The sequence below is a fragment of the Lates calcarifer genome, linkage group LG14, assembly GCF_001640805.2.
Source record: "Lates calcarifer isolate ASB-BC8 linkage group LG14, TLL_Latcal_v3, whole genome shotgun sequence".
Lineage (NCBI taxonomy): Eukaryota > Metazoa > Chordata > Actinopteri > Centropomidae > Lates > Lates calcarifer.
Genome location: NC_066846.1, coordinates 5099365 through 5122244, shown reverse-complemented (window position 1 = coordinate 5122244; position 22880 = coordinate 5099365). Strand labels below are relative to the sequence as shown.

The 22880-nt window shown below is 43.5% G+C and overlaps 1 protein-coding gene across 1 annotated transcript in view; it reads right to left on the bottom strand.

The window, feature by feature from the left end:
- Positions 1-22880, bottom strand: part of efnb3b (ephrin-B3b) — a 79524-nt gene that overhangs the window by 25339 nt on the left and 31305 nt on the right. The window contains exon 2 of the mRNA XM_018703906.2: positions 15044-15333. Coding sequence (XP_018559422.1) covers positions 15044-15333 — 290 coding nt within the window. The remainder of the gene's footprint in view (positions 1-15043; positions 15334-22880) is intronic.

The following is a 22880-nucleotide window of genomic DNA, read 5'->3' as shown; positions in this document are numbered from 1 at the left end:
GGAGCCAGCCAGCCGAAATAATACATCTTGACATCTGTGCCTGCATACTGCTCGAGGGAGAGATTGGAGAGAGAGAAAGTGGAAAGAAGAAGGGTGAGATATGAAGGGGAAAATGATGGACAGCAGAAAGCATAGGGCAATTATATACTGTGTGTGTGTGTGTGTGCATGTATACTGAATGTGTGTGTGGGTATATTTCTATATGTGTGTAACAGTAAGAGACAGCGAGTGATGACAGTTGTGTTTGTTTAGCTCCTCTGTGATTAAAGCAGCCTGCTAGAAGCTGTGTGCTTAGCTGTATGGCAGTCTGTCTGTTTTTTACTCTGTGTGTGTGTGTGTGTGTGTGTGTGTGTACACACAAGCATGCACATGCTTGTTTCCGCTTTTCAGAAATGTGGGTGCATTTGCACTCCATATACGTCAGTCTGTCTTCAGTTTTGAAGTGTTTATGTGTGTGAGAGTTAAATCTTATTTGCACGTCATGAGTGTGTCTTGAGGTTGATGCATGTGTGTGTGTGTGTGTGTGTGTTGTAGTCTGTCGGCATCTCCTCCCCAAATGTGTGTTTTAGCATCTAATCTGCCGGTCTTGTTTGCTTAAGTGAAATCATCCACGGATGTCTGGTGCACGTGGGACTGGAAAAACCTGTATGTGTGGATGTGTACGTGTTCATGTGTGTGTGTGTGTGTGTGTGTGTGTGTGTGTGTGTGTGTGCTCATTAGTCCAAAGCTTCTCTTGGTGCTATCCTGAGGTTTGTTTGCATTCTTGTCTGTTTGATTTAGTTTATTTCATCTGACAGCTGAAAGATATCTGTCTGCCTCTTTCTGTCACCTTGGTTTTCAAGTTCAACAAGCTTTATTGCCTGAGAAGATCATTCTCACGCTGCCAAAGTACAGCACACACCACCAAGTCTGTCACGGTAGATAAAAACATGTGTAAAACAAACCTCTGAAGCAACTCTAACTGTAAATCACACTGAAGTTCTGCAGAACATTCCTAACTGACATTCAGGCTTTAATGAGTTGTTGGGAGTATTTCACAGGTATGTACAACTCTAAAATGACACAGAGGGTTGTAGATTCTGACTGAACTCTATTGATGAAGTGACTGACCCTTAAAATGAAAGGTCACAGGTTTGATCCATGTGTCCAATCAGTGTGTCCTTGAGGGAGACACTGAACCATACCTGCCCATCCACCATAAAGATGAAAAAAACATCAGCTAAATGTCTAAATAGCAATATGATGCTTCATTGATTACCAGGCTTTTATTTTGTTGGCAAGGGCTCACTGTCTTGCATCAAGCTCAAGCACTTGACCAGAGCATGCAGTTTGTGTGAGGAAGCAGACTCTAAGTAGTTTGAACCTAATACTCTCTTTTAAGGTGATTCTTCCACCATGTTTTGATGGTTAAAACGTATCATTATGTCCTGATCTTGGAACGTATGGAAAATTTTCATTTTCTGATTTCATCTTGTGACTCATGCATATGAATCCTGTCTCTCTTTCTCAGTTATATCTGATAGCAAAAGAAATGCATGTATCTCTGCACTGCTCACTTTCTCGTGCTGTCTTTTTCGACTTACAGCAGGGGAACTGGAAGAGGGGTAGAGAGAGCATCTAAAAGAGTAATAAGTGTGCCGTGCAGAAAGAGAGCTGGAGACAGAATGACAGACATGCAGAATGACAGAAACAGAATAAGACGAGAGATGTGGAGAGAAAGTGAGTTTCCCACCTGAGTAAAACTTTTAACAGGGTCAAGTGCGAGGTTCTAGTGTAAAAACAGCAAAGGCTAATTCATATTTTAAATCTGCCATTCACACACACACACAGACACACACACAGGCAAGTGACAGCACACACACAAACACACCCAGCTCCCTGCAGGATCACAAGCCCACTACTCTTACCTCCAAGGACTGCTAGCAGCTCTTTTAAAGGCCTGACTTAAAAAAAAAAAAAAAAAAAAAAAAAAAAAAACTCAGCATGCCAAAACAGGGCAGATGGGAGACATTTTCCACTCACAAACTGACTGACAAAACCTCACATAACAAGAAGTGATTGGTGGTGTAAGGATTGATATAAGTGTTATGTACTCTCTCCACATGGGGGAGGGCAAAAAGAGTGCACTTCAACGTCAATGTCTTCAGTAAGGGGTACTTAGCTAAAAATATCAGTTCCACAGGAGTACTCGGTTAAAAAAAGGTAGCACAAATCCCAGCAAATAGGCAGAATCGTGTTAGCATCTCATATAACACACCAGCCCTAAATAAACTATGACTAATTTGTCACTCGGTGTCATATTTGTGGGTTGAGCGACCTTTTTCTTCCTGAGCGCTGCCGCCAAAACTTCTTCGATTACTTTATCAGTAATCCGTTTAAAGCTTCGTTCTCCAAGTGCCGTAAATCTGTCCCGCTCCTCTAATCTTCAATTCATCACACATTTCCTAATCACACTCCAAAAATAACAAACCTGGAATTACTTACTCTCTTCTTTTCTGTACAGCAAGAGCTGAGCCAAATGCAAGCTATCAAAGGTTTATGGTGTGCGTATGAATCACTAAAGACTAACAAACTACCCTGTTCGCCTTGTTATATTGTAAAATAAAAGAAAAAATGGGACTTTATTCTTAATTAAAGCTTCAAATAATTTGAAATGGACCTACAATAATGTAATAGTGCTTTCTTGGCAAGGTCAGGCTTGTAAAAACAGTTCTTAAATCTTCAAAAGGGACAAACCTGGATAAATAAAGGTTAAACCAATAAAACAGACCGGGCATTCTCCATTAAACCTTGTCTTTCCTCCCAGCCGGCTGGCTTCCAGAGGCAGCGACAGCAGAGCTGTTGCTACAGATGAGGTAAGACGCTATTTGCCACAACAGGGCCCTCTTCTCTCGCAGCGCCACCAAGAGAGCAACCAAGCGAGGCTGGAGGTGCCAATGAATTAGTTCACTGTTTTCACTCATTATGCTGAACTGACTGCCTCACTTTTTCTCTGTCTTTATTTACACCCTTTTCTTCATCTCCGACTTCTCTGGCACCACACACACACAGTCAACAAAGACCCCGCTCATAATGAGGGCATAGTGGTGTCTGAGTGTGTGTTATTCTTTGTGTAGCTAGTGTGTGTGTGTGCGTGTAGGGAGGAGGATTATGGCAGTTCCAAAGCTGTGAATAGGGGCCAGGCCGGGCCTTGGCCCTGGCTGAATTAATTACTCTAATTAGCTTCTTAATTGCATATATTAAACCAGTGGTTAGCAGGGCTGGAGCTGTGGTTAGGGCCTGGATCTAAAGCTGGAGCCGGGGGTGGGTACAGGCGGACAAAAGGGTATTACACGCAAACACACACTCATATACATACACACACACAGAAGTGGCAAAAAAAGCTTCACCTTCCCCCACCCACTTGAGGTAGTCTGAAGTGGAAAAACGAGACCCAGCACTCCCCTCCACGATGAGGGTATTCAATTATCCAACCCCCCCCCCTCATCAATATATAATCAGCGCGTACAGCAGCAGCAGATGTGTGGTGCTAATATGGACGATAAGCCCCCACCCCAGAGGGAACAGAGAGGATTAATATTAGAACTATGGGGACTACTTGAGGCTGAAAGTCTTTACTGTATCACTTACTCAGTGCTCCGCTCCCTGTGACATTCAAGACGCTAAACCCTGCCGCTGATTTGTGACCATCAAGCCTCGCCCTGTCTGGCCCTGCAGCACGTCACGCAGACTTACATAGACCATGACAACATCAGGATCATTAGTTCCACTGCTCGTTCCACTTCCCAGCTTTTTTGGCTTGTACGTTGCGCGCATTCTAAATGATTATCAAACCCTTGGCTCTCCTGAGCGGACAACATGCATCAAATTAAGCTTTTTTGGCTTGAGCTGACCCTAGAGTAAAAATAAGCCAGACTGAGAGAGAGAGAGAGGGGGAGAGACAGATCCTCTACCCAATAAAGGTGGAGGGTGTGTGCGTGTGGGGAAGGATTATGGCTCTGACAGGGTGAGGCAGGGGGTAAAAAATTGCAGAAAATGCCTTGTTGTGTTTGTGAAATGCACCCAAAGTATCTCACAACAATGACGATTAGTCGAGAACAAGTAAACAGCCAGTCCGCTAATGAATCTGTCTTCAATAAACAAGTGGAGTGCACACGCACGCACGCACGCACGTGCATGAGCGCTGAGTGATAATGATGTTCTTTGTGGAGTTTTTGGGGGTAATTAGGGCTGCTTAAATGGTGGTTAAAAAGGATTTGCAGCTGATTATTTGTCCTTGTGTCTTTGAGCTGTGGGCCCTCTTGCTCTGTTGAGTGTCTCCACTGTCTTCTACTGTCTCCTCACAGCACACCGCTGACCCTTCCCCTGCTCCCCTCTCTTCTACTGCACGCTCAAATGATTCTAGCCAATCTCTTTCACTGAAATATACTCTTTCTTTAAACTTTTGTTCCTCCTGCTGCTGCTGCTCCTCCTCCTCCTCTCCATCTTCTTCTACTGAACAGCTGCCGTGTCCAATCCTGCTCCAAGAACACTATAATCTCCCTCACACATGGCAAAGATCATGCCAGGAGCTTATAGACAAACGACTCCCATATGAAGCACCAGCAGTGTATACGTGATTGCTTTTTCTTGAAGGAAATTTTGATAATACACTAATACATTGTCTTTGAGAGTTGGGTGAGGAGATTCATACCAATTTCATGTCTATGTGTGCAGGACATGGTTAGCTTAGCTTAGCATAAAGACAGACTGGAAGCAAAGGGAAACAGCTAGCCACCTATTGACACCTCTACCAAGACCAAAACTAAAACTTGTGCTCATCAACTGTTTCTAACAACCCATGCTCTAACTGGAGACTCTGCACAGACATGCTAAGTGAATGAATTATCTGTTGTTGGTGAAGAAATCGCTCCAACCTGTAACTCACTCTTAAAGTAAGAAAGTCCAGACACATTATGTAAATAAGACATCAAACTTTTTTTTCCCATTTTGAACAGTGCCAGGCTGGCAGTCTCCCTGTTTCCAGTCTTTCAGCTAAGCTAGGCTAACCATAATCTTCTTCCAGCCATTATTATTTTACTCTCACAAAGAAGGAAAATATGTTTATTGCCTAAATGAAAAAATGAAAAAGGGAGAACAGATGGTTTGTCAAGAAAACTTTCAACACAAAGTTTCTCTCCGTGTGTGTAAGCAAAACACACGCACACACATCATGTCTGGGTGTCTGTGTGCAGGGCCACGCATCTGTCTGTGTGAATGTGTTCATTATGTTGATCAGGGGTCATGTTTGCGTGAACCTGGGCACTAAATCAGAGCTATATTAGCAGGCTAATGCGTTCTACTGATGGCAGAGGTCAGCTGAGAGGTGCGCTTGTTTTAAACTCCCCCATGTCTTGATTGTCGGGAAACACATCCTTCTGCAAAAGGTTCCTTTGCAGAATGCAGCAGCACAATGACGCTTTTGTCTGTCAAGCTGTGATGGGGAACGAGGAAAGTTTGTGTATCTGTGTGTGCATGTGTGTGAGTGTGTGCATTTGTGAGATAGGCAGACAGTGTATGAAGGTTAAATGAATCATACAATGTTAACCAGGCCCAATCCAATTAAGGAGGGATTCTTCTTGTCTGACCTTTAACAGGAGAGACGTATTCACACTCACTCACGCAATCAACCCCCACCCCAACAACACAACCACACACACACACAAACTCTCACCAACTAAACAGTCAGCCTTCCGCACAGACAGACACACAAACAGGACACTCACGCAATCACACACCAACACCCACAAATGCACCCTCTGCCCACACATACACAAGCATATAAGCCAGTCAACCAACATCTCACACATACCAACACACACACACAGCCAATCTCGCAGACAGTAGCACGGCTCTGATTGCTGACCTAAATCGGCCAGGCGATCTGTCACTTTCTCTTACTCACACTCAGCACACATCTTTTTTTTCATCTTTTTCCTCCCCTTTCTCTTCTCTCTCTCTTCTTTTTTTTTTCCCCTTGCCCAAATATCCCTCTCTCTCTCCCAGTGTCACTTTACATCAGCTCATTCTCGCCCCTCTCCTCTCGCCTATTATCTTTACCAGAGATGGCTTGACCTCATTTGTATCCCACAATAAAGATGTCAATACACAGTATGTTGCACATTTGTGGTGGCGTCTGCGTACTGTATTTAAGTATGTGTACATAGTATTCTCGCACATATAATGAAGATACACGCAGTGAAGCTCAGGGGGATTTCAGGCTTAATCATTTAAAACACTTGAGTTGAATACTATTCCTTTAAATAGAGTCATCTTTTCCACTATTCACTTTCTCTTATCCATTGAGAGATGCAGATATACTTTATCTCTAGTGGGGAAATTAGCTGGATCCATTGCACCAAACCCCTGCTGGCCTATTCTATTCCATTTTCCACTTTTGCACTTTATTTGAGGCTATTTTCACACATGAGAGTTTAACTGAGGCTGTTCGCCCCAAGAATTTGATGTGTTTGGTGGAGTGTGAAAAATGTGTTGCCGGCTAGAAAAAGCAGTCTCAGGTCCAGCTCAAAATAGTTGTCAGGGGTTGGCTTAGAGCAAACTCTAGGCATGTCCCCCGAGGGCCACAACAGATGTGAGAGCCCTAAACACACTTTAAGTTGAAAAATGTGCAACAAAATTTTACTTGCGTGTTACTACTTACAGTAAGATTCATGGTGGTCGGGAAGGGGAGGTTCTGGTGTGGAGGTGTTTTGCAATTTGTGATGGAGAAAATGAACAGGTAAGTAAAAAGCTCAGCAGTTAAAGGACATACAGTAGGTGGGTAGGTCCAAAAACCTTAACTAGGATCTACTGAAATATGAGAACTATATATAACGTTGTGCAGGATTTCTGGTTCCTTCTTAATAATGAAATTATCAAAAAACAAATCATTACACCTTTGACAAGTAAAGAGAAAAATGAAGGTCTGCACACTGTCGCTCCCTTAGATGCAGTTTTAATGAGACATCCACCACTGATGTTTAAGGCTACATGCACTTCTTCAAACTAGCTATATACAGTCTTCATCTTAAATAGTTCATACGCTCCGGTCACATGATATAGATGCAAACCCATTATATCACTGTTACTGCTGATATATACATTGGACACACTCACTGAGGGGTCTGAATGAGGACTCTATCAGACTGTTCCAATGTTTTCTGATTCATTGTGTAATATGCCATGTCCTCCTCAGGGATCTATGTAATCCTGTGTTGTTGATTGAGTGGTGATTTCATGCACTAGTAATGTTGGATAGAGGGTTGGATATTGTAGATTTTTGAATCATTTTATGACGGCCACTCTTCTGATGTATTTCTATTGTGCTCCGAGGGTCCTTTCCATATGTCTTACCATTTGATATAGTGGGTTAGCATGTATGTCATGTGATGGTCATGTGACTAGAGTCTATGAACTATTTAAGATTGCAACTGTATATAGTTTGTTTAGTCTGAAGAAGAACATGTAGCTCCAAACGTCAGTGGTGGATGTCTCATTTAAACTGCATCTAAGGAAGCTACAGTGTGCAGACCTTCGTTTTTCTTTCTTTCTTCACAGCATTTTATTGGTCCAGCACCTGTGTATGTTTTATGGGATGTGAGCATTTACTACACCTTTGGAATCTCAACAAGTAGCCATCCTTATATTCCCTGGGAGGGTTTGATACCTTGGAATGACATCTGGTTAAATACTCACACAACCAGGACAAACTACATCTTCTCTTAAAGCACAGTGGCTCATTATTTTATCTCAACATCACTACAGCAGTGTATATAAATAAGAATAATGGGGTGCATGAGCATGACAAATTAGTTTCAGCATCACTTGAAATAATTTTGACTTTTTGATAATAAACTCTAAATAGAAGAGATCAGGGTCATGAATGTGATCAAAAGAGAACAGTGACTATTATATTTTGGCTATGTAATTTTCAGGCTGGTATAAAAAAGGTGGTGGTTGTTAGGAGGTTTTAAGGCCTTAAACACCATTAAAACATTCCAACAGTGTCTGCATGAGATATAGGAGCACTTTACCAACAGGTACTCAAGTTTATCTCTTGTAAGTAAAGATAGGATATATTTTGCTACACAAGCATTTCCATTTCAGTGGGATTATTGTGTATAGAACAACCTCTACCCTGGCATTAATCCCCTTACTGTGGTCATCTTGTTTCTCCCTCCTTCGCCCCCTCTCTTCTCCCTTCTTCCTGCAGTTCTTCCTCTCCTCTCCCCTGTGTGTCTGGTTGCTTTAGAGCCTGGCAGGAGGCTTGAATCAGAGGGCTTAAACTTGATCAAATATTCAGCAGATATAGATTTCTCCCAGTCCCTGGATTCCCTACCTCTTCCACCCAGCTGCTTTCTATTCTTCTACCCTTTCCTCGAATCTCACACTTCTGCTTTCCTTGCTGCAGTCACAAACAAAGTTGCGTGCCGATGGCGCTTGCACGCACACACACACTCACACAGACAGCCACGCACGTATGCACATGGGGAATCATAAACTAACGCAGAGTGGCGGAGAGGTGCAGCTCATTTAGGCTGCAGTGCAGTGTGTCTCTACGCTTGCTCTCCTCCATTGTCTCTTCTCTCTCCTCTATTTCGCTCTCCGTTTCGCTGCCGTTCCTCATCTTTCTCTCTCCTCATCTGTCTCTCACTCTTTCTCTCCCCTTTTTCTGTCCTCCCTCCCTCTCCCCCCATCTGGACTCTGTGTCATTTATTTCAGCTTAACCCTGATAAATAAACCAGTGAGTACCCCTGCATTATTGAACGTTTCGACATCTCTGTCTGCACGCTCTGCGCCGGCCCCGTGATGTCCAACAATTAGACCACACACACACCCGTAGCCCCACCCTGTCCCATGCTGCTTGCAGAGACACCAAACAAAACTTGCTACTGAAGACACACAAATTCAAGGGCATACATATAAACACATTCACACAAAATGAGACACAAGAGGAAGAGAGACAGATGTCACAGAGAGAGAAAATAAAGTTTGCAGAAGAGTGAGATGCCACAGTATGTAAATGGATACCATACAAACACACACACACACACACACACACACAACAACACACTATTAACTTTCCCCCGAACTTACCCAAAGACACAAACATGCAAAACATGCACAAACACACTGAGTTATTTTTCTAGGTGTGCAGGCACCAGTCAGCTCTTCTATTATTCATATTACTGAGGGGTTGGTGGGGGGCGGGGTGGGTTGTTTATCTCTGCTATTGTGTGACGGCAAGCACCAGGCTCTCCGGCGAAAGCCCCGGGGGGCCCTGCTCCCTAAACGCACCGCTGGGAGTCATTCATCCACGCACGCAAACACAGAAAAGTTCCTTCATGTCCATCCTACATATCCATGCATGCACGCCGGAACCGCATGGTCGCTCACAAAAAAAGGGACGCACAGTTTCATACCTGTGTCAGGCCCTGCATGTGCACACACATGCTTGCACACAAACACACCGCCATCTGTCTCAGTATGCAACAACAACAATGCTGCAGTCCCACAGCGACTGACCCATTCACCACAGCAGTTCTGACCAATCTTAGTGTGTTAGTGTGTGTCTTTTTGAGTATGTGTGTGTGTGTGTGTGTGAGCTATTTTTGTGCATGTTTACAACCACGAGCCTGCTTGTGTGCCAGTGTGTGTGTGAGTGCATATATTTATGAGAAAGCCCCTGTGTATGGTGATGTGAGCATGCATATGTTAGTGTGAGCACCAAGGAAGATTACTGGCATGTGTGTGTGTGTGTGTGTGAGAGAGAGAGAGAGAGAGAGAGAGGGAAAGAGATCACTCACATAGGAGGTCATATGTATGTTGACTGTGAGCCTGCAATCATTCACTGTTGGTGTGCAAGTTGGTGTGCGTTCAAACATGCATGTAAGTCCTCATTCGTGTGTGTGTGTGTGTGTGTCTGTGCCGCTCCCCTGACAGCAGCAGCGGCGATTGAAAGTGACCGCGTTGTCTCAGTGTCACCCTGCAGATGAGATGCCGTGTCTGTGTGTCAACTGACACTCACATCCCATTCACATCAGCCACACACACTACAGCAGACCTGCCTCTGTCGGTTGTCATCTTTTTCCATCTACCTTTATCACTTTCTCTTTCTCTTCCCCTCCTTTTCTTTCCTTTCATAACCGTACATGCATCTTTTAACTTTTTCCTACTCTTTCTCCACACACTCCCTCCTGCCCCCTCCTCCTTGCTGTGACTCAGTTTCTCTGCATATTTCCAGCCTTCACTTCCATCACTCAATCTCCAAAGAAAGAGAAATTGGTTTGACTGCTAGCCAAGCCTATTACTTGTTATGTATTTTAGCCCATTTTAGTACAGCATGGGTGGCGGTTGCCACTTTGAATCATAAACTTAATATAATTAATATTAGAAAATTACAGGAAAGTATGTTAAAGTGCCATTTAATAACACTTAGATGCCATTTTGATTCGAAATGTTCCCACTTAATATAATTTGTGATTTTTCTTCCCTTGTTTTTCTTCCCTCATCCTGCTCTGCAAATTTATTTTAATATTACAAGAAAAAAACAACAGACTGCACCGTGTGCCCCTTGTGACTGAGAGTTAATCTCTGAAAAGCTGCATGTTTAAGGACATGTTCACCTAAAAAAAACCCTGGATAATCCATACTACACGTGATCATCAGATTTTATAGAGACCATTTTTTCAGTAGTGGAGGCAGCTCAGATAAAAACTGCTCACCCTGAGGTCTGTGTATTATCAACAGTAACAAGGACATAGTTTCTGGAGCTGCTGCTGCTGATTTTCTTTTAAATGTCTGCAAAAAATCTCAGAGGGTAATATCTCAAAGCCTGGGCAAATAAAACCACACGGCTTGATACCTCTAGGATTAAGTGAGAAAAGATGTTTGTTGTAATTTGGGTTAACTGACCCTTTAAAAGCAACTGATCCTAGACCAGTTTTAACAAGAGCTCTTCTGTTCGCCTCATGTCTACACTGTCTTTTAAGTTGCAAACCAAATCAGCTGCATGGAGATAATTTCCTCCTGCAGTCCTCATTAAGAAGACACGTCATCAAGACCACACTCTGATTGCGAATATGTATGTGTGTGTGTGAGTGTGTGTTCTTGTGCGTGTTACACAAGGCTCTGGCACCTGCTTTCAAAGGATTCATTAAAAGCAGTGAAAGGCTCGATCTGCGGTTTGAGTTGATGTACTGAGCATGTCTGTGTGTGTGCGGCAGGATTTGTATAGTGAAAGAGAATAGGAGAAACTAAAGGGGGAGAAACTGTGGGAGAGAGATAGACAAAACAGAGGGAGAGAGAGTGTGACAGAGAAATGGGTTTACATAAACTCTGACCTCGTGTTATGAATGAAAACATCAATCAGTGAGTATAACTAATCAATTTCCCCACTCTTTCTCTCCTCTCCCCAGGATGTGGAAGTTAAGAATTACATTTAATGGGATTCAAGTAATCTGATTACAAAACAGTTGCATCTGTGATGCATTAGTGAGAACAAAAACAAAGACAACTTTGGATTTTTTCAGATTACTTGATTTATTCAAGATTATTTTCTTTTGAAATGATCAATGATAACTGCTGATGATTACAATGTGAGTTTCTGGTATGATTTACCATGCACCTTAGAGGCAAAGTGTGACAGAAACTGATTACCCGGTGGACTTAAAGCAAGTTACTGGTAATCTGTAATGGGTTTAACTTTGAAATTAACCTCCACTGCTTCGTTTCCCCCTGCTGCTCCACCATCAAACCGCCCCACACCACCACGTGTGCACTTTCCATGTGTGCCCAGTCTGCAGTGTGCAAATTAAATCACACTATGCTATAGGTTAATTAAAACAAGATTTCCCTGAGGCTTCTGCATACATCGGTGCCCTTACACACACGCACAAACATACATTCACATTAACTAAATTCAGAGACACACTAGTGGGTTCAGTATGTACGATATCCTCCCTACAGGGCCCATCAGCTCACACAAGCTGCAGCAGATATGTGGCTCTAAATGAGCAGTAGGATTAACAGTTATTAATTATCTCACAGCCTCATTAAGTACACAGAAGCTCTGGTGAGAGACTCAATACAATTCTTCATTAAGGACACATGATCAAAGACACGCCGCTCACTATACACAAGCTCTCTGGTGACGTTATCAATAAGTTATCAGTACCAAATGCTCTCTACGATCAGCTACTCCCCCATCTCCCTCGCCACTCCAACTCTCTCTCTCTTTAAAAGTGCAGGTAAACCTGTATGTGTGTGTGTGTGTGTGTGTGTGTGTGTGACCTTGTGTTGCTGCTGTCATTGATTGGGCTGGAGCTGTCAATCGATCAGTCTGGTCTGTGCGTGGAGATAAAGGTGTTTCTATCTCTGGACACTCTGTTTGCAAGGTGGGAGTACAGAAGAGAGGTGGCCAAAATAGGGACTGAAGACAACACTCGGCCCTTCTGCTTACATGTTTTTTGGTTTCACAAGTGTATATGTTTAACTGCAACGTAACAAACTTCAAATTTAAGGCAGATGTTTAAAAAAAACAACAATGGCACTGACTCTGTGCCCTATAATCACTTGACTGGGTGTGTCTGACACATAATAACTATCTGTGCAATCATGTAAGATTAGAAATTTGAACTCTGGCCACTTTGAGTAACTTGGGGAATGCCCAAGATGAAAGCAAACATAGTCAGTCCCTTGCCAGCATAACTGGTATGCTGTTGAACAGCCTACCTGATGGTTTAACACATACCGGTCGAGAGATATTTTGCACAACATCTCAATGGATGCCTCCCAAACTAAATCTCTGGATGATACACCTAACTTTAAACCTGCTGTGTTAAATTTGTAATTTATGCCTAGTAGCAGATTTCCGTACTTCTCGGCAAACACTCGTGTTTTGCTCTCCAGAATTTGGAGTTTTGTGAATTTTGAATATGGATGACGCCAAAATCGGGCAACCTTTCTGGCTCATAAAGTCCATCTGCACAGGATATACCTGTAAGATGGGGATTATGCAACGGGGGCTGCAACTCCATAAATGAAAGAAGATTTGCTGACTGCTTTTTGGACTGTAAAAACAGCATTTAATAGCACAGCAATGTGCTTAAATGTCCTGTAGATAGATGTAAGTTAGTTTCCCAGTGATAAATCTACACTATAAAACACAGTACAGTGTTTCAAACAAGCATTAGCACACTGGGATAATCTCACAACACTGACATAAATATACAAAAATCCAATCTATCAACATATGTACTTGCACATAAGTGGATTTTAAACCAAGTGATTCTTTTAGCTGTCAGGGAGTCTGCTTACCTGTGCTTATTGCACAGGTGTCTGTGTCTTGCAGCCATATTTGATGGCTTTTCAGGTTTTGCTGTGCAACATCTGTCAGTCATCGAATCTGGTATCAGCAGGTATCAGATTGCATTAATTTTCCTCGCTACTTATCGGGCCAAAATTCCTGTATCCAGGGTGCACAGACAATACACACACACACACACATACATACAGTATATGGTACTTCATCAGTGCATGGTATTTCACCTCCTCATATCTAATCTGAGAAAAATACTTGTATGCTGATAATGATATAGGGTGCAGAGAAACGCGCCCAGCACCTCACCTCTCTTCACAAACACGCTGGCTATGAGGACTGATAGTGAAAAGCGAGTGCACCTGAAACAGGAGAACAAATATAGAACACAAAGAGGCATGAGGGACCTCACAGACTTCTAGAGATGTTATATTCTCTTTGTCTCCCTCCATCTACCTCTGCCTGTCTCTCCATCTCTGTCCCAGCTTCCTCCTCCTCCTGGCTCTGCTCGTTCCCTCGTTTTCAGGTTTTTTTTTTTGTTTTTTTTCCACTTGCAGATGAAAAGAAATGGAAAGAGCATTTGCACACCTGAGTGAATAGAGCTCGCAGGTGCGTGGGAGGAGAGCTATGGGAATCAAACAGGGTCTCTCTCTCCCTCCCTTTGTTTCTCCTGCTCACTCTCTCACTCCCGAGGTGTTTTTACAGTGCTCGTGTTTGTATTAGAAACTTGTGTGCGTGTGAGAGTGTGTGTACACACGCATGTGAGTGTGTGTGTGTCTTGTGTGTGTTTTGCGTGGCGTGCATCGCTCCAGTTGTGTGTGCCCAATGCTCTTGGCTCTTGGTCCGTATTTAAAAACAACCCACAGGTTTCGGTTGACGCGACCTTTTCTTGCAGATTGTTCCGTCCGATACAAATGCTTGGCCTGGCTCGCCTTGATGACCTCATCAGGTCTTCACACAGCTGAACTCCAAACAAACCTTGTGAATAAACCAAAACAAACCATGCCTCCCTATTTGCGGTCACTGCAAGGATGGAAGTAACAATAAACAGGCCCGAGGCCAGTGCAGCAGCCGAGCAGGACAAAGACATAGCAATGACAGGCGCACACACACACTCAAAGAAATGACACTGAAGCACATGTGTAACCATATTTCACAAGGCACAAAATCCCACACAAGTAGAAAAGAAGGAAAAATCCAGGAACACGCTGCAAAAAATGAAAAGAATGGAAAGTAGTTTTTTTTTCTTTTGCTTAAAGAAAGAGAAAGCACATTTCACAGAGGTGAGATTAGTCAGATAATCTACAGTTACAGTTAGTACACCAAGGTTTGGTTTGACAAAATACACCCAACATCCTGAAAACAACATGCTAATCTGGTCATTTTTTGCAGCGTATGTCCTGTACTGTATCCACCCGTGGACTGGATCACACACACAATTCTCAAACCTAATTACTCCAAACACACCCGTCCAATCATCACCATCATCACTGAAATAAACAAACACACTCAGGCACAATCAGAAATCAGTCATGTAATCATAACAACCCCCTCATCGCCCCCCACACACACTGCAATAAAGCTCAACACACGCCCATAAACACACACACGCACACACACACACACACACACACACTCACTCTTCATCCCCTAATCTCCACTGTTTGTTCTACTTCCTCGACTCACCGATGATGTAGTAGTCGTGCATGCTCTTGAACTCGTGGCCCCAGAGGTTGGGCGAGAACTCCTGGAACTTTATGGTGAAGCGGCGTTCGCGGGTGGGCTCGTCGCAGGTGAGCACGATGTTGGGGGCGCCCATCACCTCGCAGCGGTCCGCCTGCTCCCGCGACGACACGAGGTAGAGCTTGTAGAACTCGTACTCTGGCGTGGACCTGACGGTGTCCAGCGGAGGGCAGATGAGGTCCAGCCGGTCCCCGATCTGAGGGTACAGGATGTAGCCCTTGTCGTCCCTGAACCTGGAGGAAGAAAGAAATAGGAAGGAAGAAGGGAGGGGGAGAGAGAGAGAGAGGCAAAGAGCTATTAATTTAAGTCTTTTGCTTCCTGCAACAGCAATATAAACCAGTTCAGAGCTCCCTGTCCTTGCTGCTGAATGAGCAACAGATGGGCCCTTTACCTCTCTTATTTCTACTACTTCATTATTATTTTCTCTCCTTGACAAGGAACAGGTGCCTCTACGGAGCTATGGCTTCGCAGTTCAAATACACAAATAAATTTTTACCACACAAGCTCACACAATTCCCTGCCGTCCCCATGAAGTGGTGGAGAAAAAAAGCAGGGAAATATAAGCACCAGTTGATGACCCACAGGAGGGAAATAACCACCAATCTAAAGCCAAATGAAAAGCATTAATTTATGCTTTTTCCTCTGAACTACCTCGCAGAAATGACCTTCTGTTCAGAGATATGATGATTGATCAAAATCTTGTACATTCTGAGACGAACGTAGACTTCAAATGGTATGCAAAAGCCAACTGCAGGCACTCACTCAAGTGTAGAAACAGGAGCAATATCGCCATGAAAATAAAAGCCTGAGGTTTATTTGAGAATTCAGAACAAAAAATAAAGTATTGGAAACAAATGGGAAGTAATAAAGTAAATAGAGAGACTGGGTGATGTATGCACACATGAAAGTATGCATGGGAAATGAAGGTGAAATATTGAAAACAACACAAAAGCAACCAAGGAGCAAACTCGGGCAGAACTTTTCCCAGGCCTCATATTTGGAAATGAAAACTGAGCAGATCAGCAGAACGAAACTGCATCTCAGGTATGTATGGTTAATCACTTTGCTAATTGGCTGTCTTGATGTCAGTCTGACATCCTCCTCTGATATGAAGGATGCGCTGTTTGCTTGTTTATGATGATCTGACATCTGTCAGCTGTGGGAACCCTGCAGCTTAAAGTGATTCTGATCCAACAGTTTGATTCAATTCAACAAAGATGTGCTTGGTTACAGTTTATTATCACCATCATTATATATTACCCTGGTTTTCTGTGGACAGGTTTGATGTTATATGGTCTTAATCTTATTAAATTGCTTTCCTAGAGTAAACACTGAAAAGGTTTGGAAGAAACATTTCTCATGGAAAGTGAGATTAATTCTGCACAAACCCAAATTGGGCAGAAGTTAGTTAGAAGCCTAGATGAAAAGTGTTATTGCAGTGTGGTGGGCCGGTGGGCTCACTGTGGCTGCACAGCTTCCAGAGGTCTTTTCAGAGCAGGGAACATGAAACACAGCAGTCACAGGGGCATAAACTCAACACATGACTCACACTCTGTCATTCCTCTCACAGCACTGGGCCATCTCTCGCTGATAAGACCAAATACTGTGAGTTATCAACATTGCACCTGAAGCTGATGATGACTTTAGGTTGGACTGCATGCTAGTATGCTCGGTTAACAGTGGGAAAACAGAAAACAGTCCATGCGCACCCGTGGTGATTTTATCTCAAGTTAAAATAAATGTTGCTACTGATAGAAAGAGTTTATAGTAGTAAAAGATAAAAAGGAGGAGGAGATTTGCTGGATTTTCTCTACAGTTAGCATTCTCCGAGAATGTTAAGTGACACTTTGATGTGGTAGTGGGAGGAAGCAAATGCCTGTAATGTTAAGAAGCCCATTTTCTGTTACCTCTGATTCAGACGCTATTTCTGTTTCCAACAAATCCACATGAACACCTGGGAGTCACAGCACTCAAACTTGCTCAATTATTCTCTCTGTTCTGCTGTCAGACAACTGTCTGACCATTAAAAAAATAAACAATACAGGATCACAAAGCATGAACAGACTGAGAATTTTGCTGCTTAATTGTACTGTTAAAAAAGACTAAACAAATCCTGCTAATGTCACACCGCCAACAACTGACACTTTCATTTGTCCAGTAAACATTTCTGTCCACCTTTCAGCTACAAACAGACTAAATAAGTGATTATTTTCTTTCAGGCCTCCCACTGAAAACCAACAAAATACTTTTCCAATATGAGGCAGTAACAAAAGGGGCCAAGCTGATTTTTATTGAAATAACTTCATCTGGAAAAACAATAACTTTCTTTTCATGCATATTTTTCATTTGTTATACTTGTGCAAATTAAAGTGGTACCCCACAAATTGCATTTCCATAACGCTGTAGACTTGCAAGAGATATATTTCTAAAAATAACAGTCACAACTGAAGCAGAGGCCAAGACAGCCCGACTTTGAGTCCCTTGAGTGGTCCCTAGAGTCAAACAGAATAAGGCAAACTAATAGCAACAGTGAAGGTCAAATGCCCATAGGCTTTCCATTGAAATATTCAGGTCTCCAACAGCAAACTGAGATTACCCTGATGACATTGCTGTGACATCATCGAGGTCATTTTCTCAGACAAGCAATTTCCCTCCAGGACCATAATTGACAAAACTATTTTCACAGACTGTGTAGTGCTAACTATGAGAAGTAAACTGAAAATTACTGGAATGCCCTTTTAAAAATCCAAGTCAAACTGCAGCTAAACTGCCAAAGATTTTAGACATAAAAGCCAAAAAGCTGTGTCACAGAACTGACAGTCAACATGAGAGCACTCACTCACTAAACCTTACTATCCAGAACTTTGATATTCCTGCCAGTATCAGCTCATCACTGTTTTCATTCCCTCACGAATCAGATTCATTCAACATCTGGCTCTACAGTTCTCCTCCTGGTCATGAGTGTCCTCCCCCTGCAGTGGCTCCACACCTCCCTGGGGGGGTAACTTGCTCCACAGTTTCAGAACCACTGACCTAAATAAAGCTCAGCAAGACTTAGGCTAGCAGCTCTTAGGCACAGTGGTGCATTCAGCTAAATGCTAATGTCAGCATGCTAACATAGACAATGCTAACATACTGATGTTTGCAGTGATATTAACGTTAACCAAGCCTGTTACCTGCCTGTATGTTCACCATCTTAATTTAGCATGTTAGCATGCTAACATTAACGAATGGCCTTTAAAAACAGTATAGTAAGTATGGCTGAAGCAGATGGGAATGTCATTTGTTCTGCAGGTATTTAAGAAACCAAAGTAGCCTCCTGGGTGAGTGACCAACAGACCATCATGATCATCCACAGAGCCACACAGTTGGCATAGCTAAAAAAAGATATTTTATTTAAGACTTGCACACAGCAAAGTTTGAATGTTAGTGCTAATGGACAACACTGTAGCCTAGCTATGTTCTAAAAGCAACATTATGTGGTAAAGGACAGTATCGTGGTTACACAAGACACATTATTAAAGCATCGATAGAAACAGAGAGGGATTTTATGAGTCTCCTTTGTTGTACCTGCATCTTTCTGACCACATATTTCCCCTCCATGTAGTCCTAGCACTGTGAGCTAACAGAGTTACACCTGCAGTAAATTGAGCTGTAAGCTTTATCTGTTGGTGTGTTTGGCTGGCGGCATACGCCAAGGGGAACTTGAGAATGCAGACTGAATGGTGGAGGAGCTTTAGCTGAGGCAGGCCCAGAGGCCTGCTAGGAAGCCACTGCTCCACTTCTCATTACCCAGGTCACTCAGGGTTATCAGGCCATACTTAGAGTGGAGAGGCAGGCACTCAGCTTCACTCAACACCTACACACACACGCACACACACACATATTTCACCTTCATGTCCGCCTCAGACAGGCGAGCACATGCACTAACACCATTTATAGAGTATGAACTGTAAACATGGTGGTGGTTCCTGAGGCTTCTGCAGCAAAGCCTAAACAGAAAAATCTATTCAACACACATGTGTACACACAAACACACACACACACACACATACACAGGCCTACAAATGCCCTCCTGCTACACACAAAAGGTTTGCCTAAACACATCCACCCACATCCAAACACACAGGTTTAGTTTTCCCTAAACACGAACACTGAAACCCACTAACACACACACACACACTCTCTCTCTCTTATAAAAACAAGCACCTTTTGCTTCCTGCATGACGCATTGTGTGAGTGGTATCTGATGGTACCCTGAGTCACAGTCAAGCTGCATTGCAGAATGGCAGAGCAAACACACACACACACACACACAGACGCAGAAGGAGGGAGAGAGAGAGAGAGAGAGAGAGAGGGGATAGTTTGAGTGTTGAAGTAAAATGCCACTGGGCAGGTGCAGTGCTTGAAAAAGAAAGAAAGAGAGAGGGAGAAATCAGTGAAGTGAGAGAGTGAGAGAGGGAGGGGAGCGGAAAAAATATTGAACATGTCAGGCAAGGTATGTAGCAACAACAAAGAAACGTGGCGAACAAGCAGAGAGGAAACACAGAGACAAAGGGAAAACACTCCACAGAAGGAGAAAACCTTAAAATATAACATGGAAGAGGAGGAGGCAAAGACAAAAAAAGACACGAGAAAATGTCTGAAAGAAAGAAAGAAACAGGAAAGATGGAAACTGACAGTGAATTCTGGCACATCCCTGCGACAGAACTCAATTTTCTGATAGGTTCCATGTTCAGGGTGTCAGATTTGTGGAGTTAACCCAGGTTAACTTAGTTTGTTGGAGTGAATGATGGTGTGTGTGCGCTGTAAACAGGATGGGGTAGGAAGACCTTGTCCCAATCTAATCATGTGGCAGAGCAAGAAAAAATAGCGTGCATTTATCTCAGGATGCACAGTTACCTTCTCCCTCGGTGTGTCACCCTCAGTGTCAACAAACCTGGACTTCAATCAAACAGGCAGTAACAGTGATATAAAATCACTGGCACTCCATTTTTTTTCTGTAACTGATGTATTAAATCCACCTTAAAGTCTGGTCAGAAAGCAGGGGACAGTTTGCGAGAATTGTGAATCGAGCTTCGAGTGGAGGAGTGCAGACGAGAGGAACGGAGAGACGGAGAGCAGAGAGGGAAAAGTGAAGTGGGGTGAACTTATAAACAACTTTATAGAGTTCATCTGTGACCACATCTAAATAAATCATCCCTTTCAGACGTAGCCCTGAGCAACATTACGTTTTCCCTTTACTCTCTTCTTTCTGGCCACATTTCGCTCTGAGAGAGACATTCTCTCTGTCTTCTGAGTGTCTAGGTTTTTTTTTTCCTCCTATCATCCGTCCCTCACTCTCCCTTTACCTCTTTTGCTGCTCACTCTCCCTATCCCTCTCTCTCTCTCTCTCTCCTTCCCTTTTTCTCAGCCGTTAACAATAGCGCCATTCATGTGGCCACACTTTGAAACATGGCGTGGCGGGGGGGGGGTTTAGAGGGGGCCAGAGGTGACATGGGGTGGGGGGGGGGCTTTACTCTCCTTTCTTTCTCCGCAGCTCTTTTATGAGGGCAGAAACATCATTTTCTCAACCCAAGCATCGCCCTGCTGTGACCCCCGAGCTGAGCTGAGAAGACTCAAGTGTCAGTCTCCCTGACCTCCCCCCAGACCTCTTACACCTCCTGCTTCTCACCCCCCCGCCCCTTCCACTCCACTCTCTCCCACTCTTTCAATGCAGTCATCAACATATGAAGTTTTTACATTTTACACCTCTATGAGACGGTTTGTTTGTTAATAAAATCCCAAAACTCAGTAATCTGGGATCATGCACTTATGTGAAAGATTGCTTTGGTGTGACCTGCATGTGTGTGTGTGTGTGTGTGTCTCTCTTGTCCATCTACTTGTTGTCCGCCGTTGTACCTGCTCTGGGGCGGCGTATATCGGACGGCTCAAACATTTCCCAGATTCCACAGCGGCAACCCGAGCCGTGTCCGGACCAACGGCGGGCACACAGGTGCAGCCACGGGGGAGGGGGGTTGACAAGACAAGGGAGTGTGTGTGTGCGCGAGCGTGTGTGTCTGTGCGAACATGAGAATATGGAGCGGAGGCGGGGTGACGGAGTGCAGGCGAGTGTCCGTGAGAGAAGAAAGTGAAAAAAAAAAATTGAAAAGATGGAGGGAACGAGGCGAGAGATGAAAGAGAGAGAGGTGGGATTCAAAGCGATAAAGCATCAGAACAAACACATAAGGACAAAGGGAGAGCAAGAAGTTGGACAGATTGCAACTGCACAAATGTGGAAAAATTATAATGCAAAAAAAAAAAAAAGAAAAAGAAGAATAAAAGGGAGAGGGAAGGACACTGAAGTTGGCAGAGAGCACAAACTAAACTAAAATGAAATCAGCGTGGAGGATTTACTCGAAACTCTCCTCAACTTTGACCTTCTCCATCCTCTGAGGGGGTTTTTGCCCTTGAGCTAACCACAACCTGGTGTGAGTGGGAAGCCAAGGAGAGACAGCAAAGGACCGATCTATTAGGGAATAATAAACGATGGTGGTGTTCGGTTCTGTGGCGGCGGGGGGAGATTTATGACAGGCCCAGCGCATAAAGCTGTCTGCACTAATCTCATGGTATACACAGTGTAATCACACACACAGGGGCCACTGAGTCCCCCCCCCCCCACGCAACACACACACATACCCACGCTACCTCCCCCTCCCAACCTCTTTTAATGTACACACACTGTCAGACGCGCGGCGGGGGAGCACGCACACTAAAGAGTAGCAAACCGATCGGCTACGGCAGGAATACACACTCTATAGGACAAGCGTGCACACACACACACCCCACGCTGAGCTGCAACACCTGCAGGCCATCTAGTAGCTGTCTAAAGTAAATCCACTGGGTCTCATTTGCTGGAGAGGTGCTTTCCAAAGAATGCCACAATGAGCAAACACACACTCATGCTCAGCGGAAAACCTCCATTTTGAACATGTCATTTAAGCCCACATGGAATCTTTAAAGCTTGCTCCAGATGAAACAAGTGAAAATTTCAGCCAATTCTGCACCGTAATTAACTTTGTGCCAATGCACTTTCATTTGCTTTAATGACTTTCCTTTCCAATAAATATTAAAGTCCTGAAAGGATAAAAAAAAAATGGGCATCTCTGTTATGAGGGAAATGATTCTAAAGATTTGGAAATGTAAAATTATCCCACTCGACTGATGGACTGTTTTACCTACTTTAAGAAAAATATTATTTCAAGCCTCGGTGCTGGATTAAATCACTTGCTACGATGGACATGTTTTGTAGAGCACCCACACAGAGAAGGGACTGCAGTGGCTATCACTTTCCACTCTTCTGCTGTAGCAATCAGTACCCCTGTATGCTGTGTAGCCCTGAAACAGCAACTATATATAATGTAAAACATATGGTCGGGAGTATATGAAACATGAATTCACCTAAAGCCCAATCTGTCTCTGACACAGCATTTGTAGGAAACAGCAGCTTCATCAGATTGACCTGTTGTGCTCTGCACGTCTCACCTACATCTCCTGCCTGCCGCTCCATCTGATGGGTTCACAATGAAAGATTCAGGAGCTTTTAAATTTTACTCATGCTGCGTTCTTTTATCTTGACCTCATCTTTGATCGGTTCCGTAATCGAATAGGGCTCTTTCAGTGCTGGTACAAGCCTGTTTGAAGCCCATTTTGCAGGTTAAACATGAGGCCTTGCATCAAAAAATGCTCCTATCATCTGTAGTTGTATCATTGTGTGAGGTCATAACGTGAAACATTACCG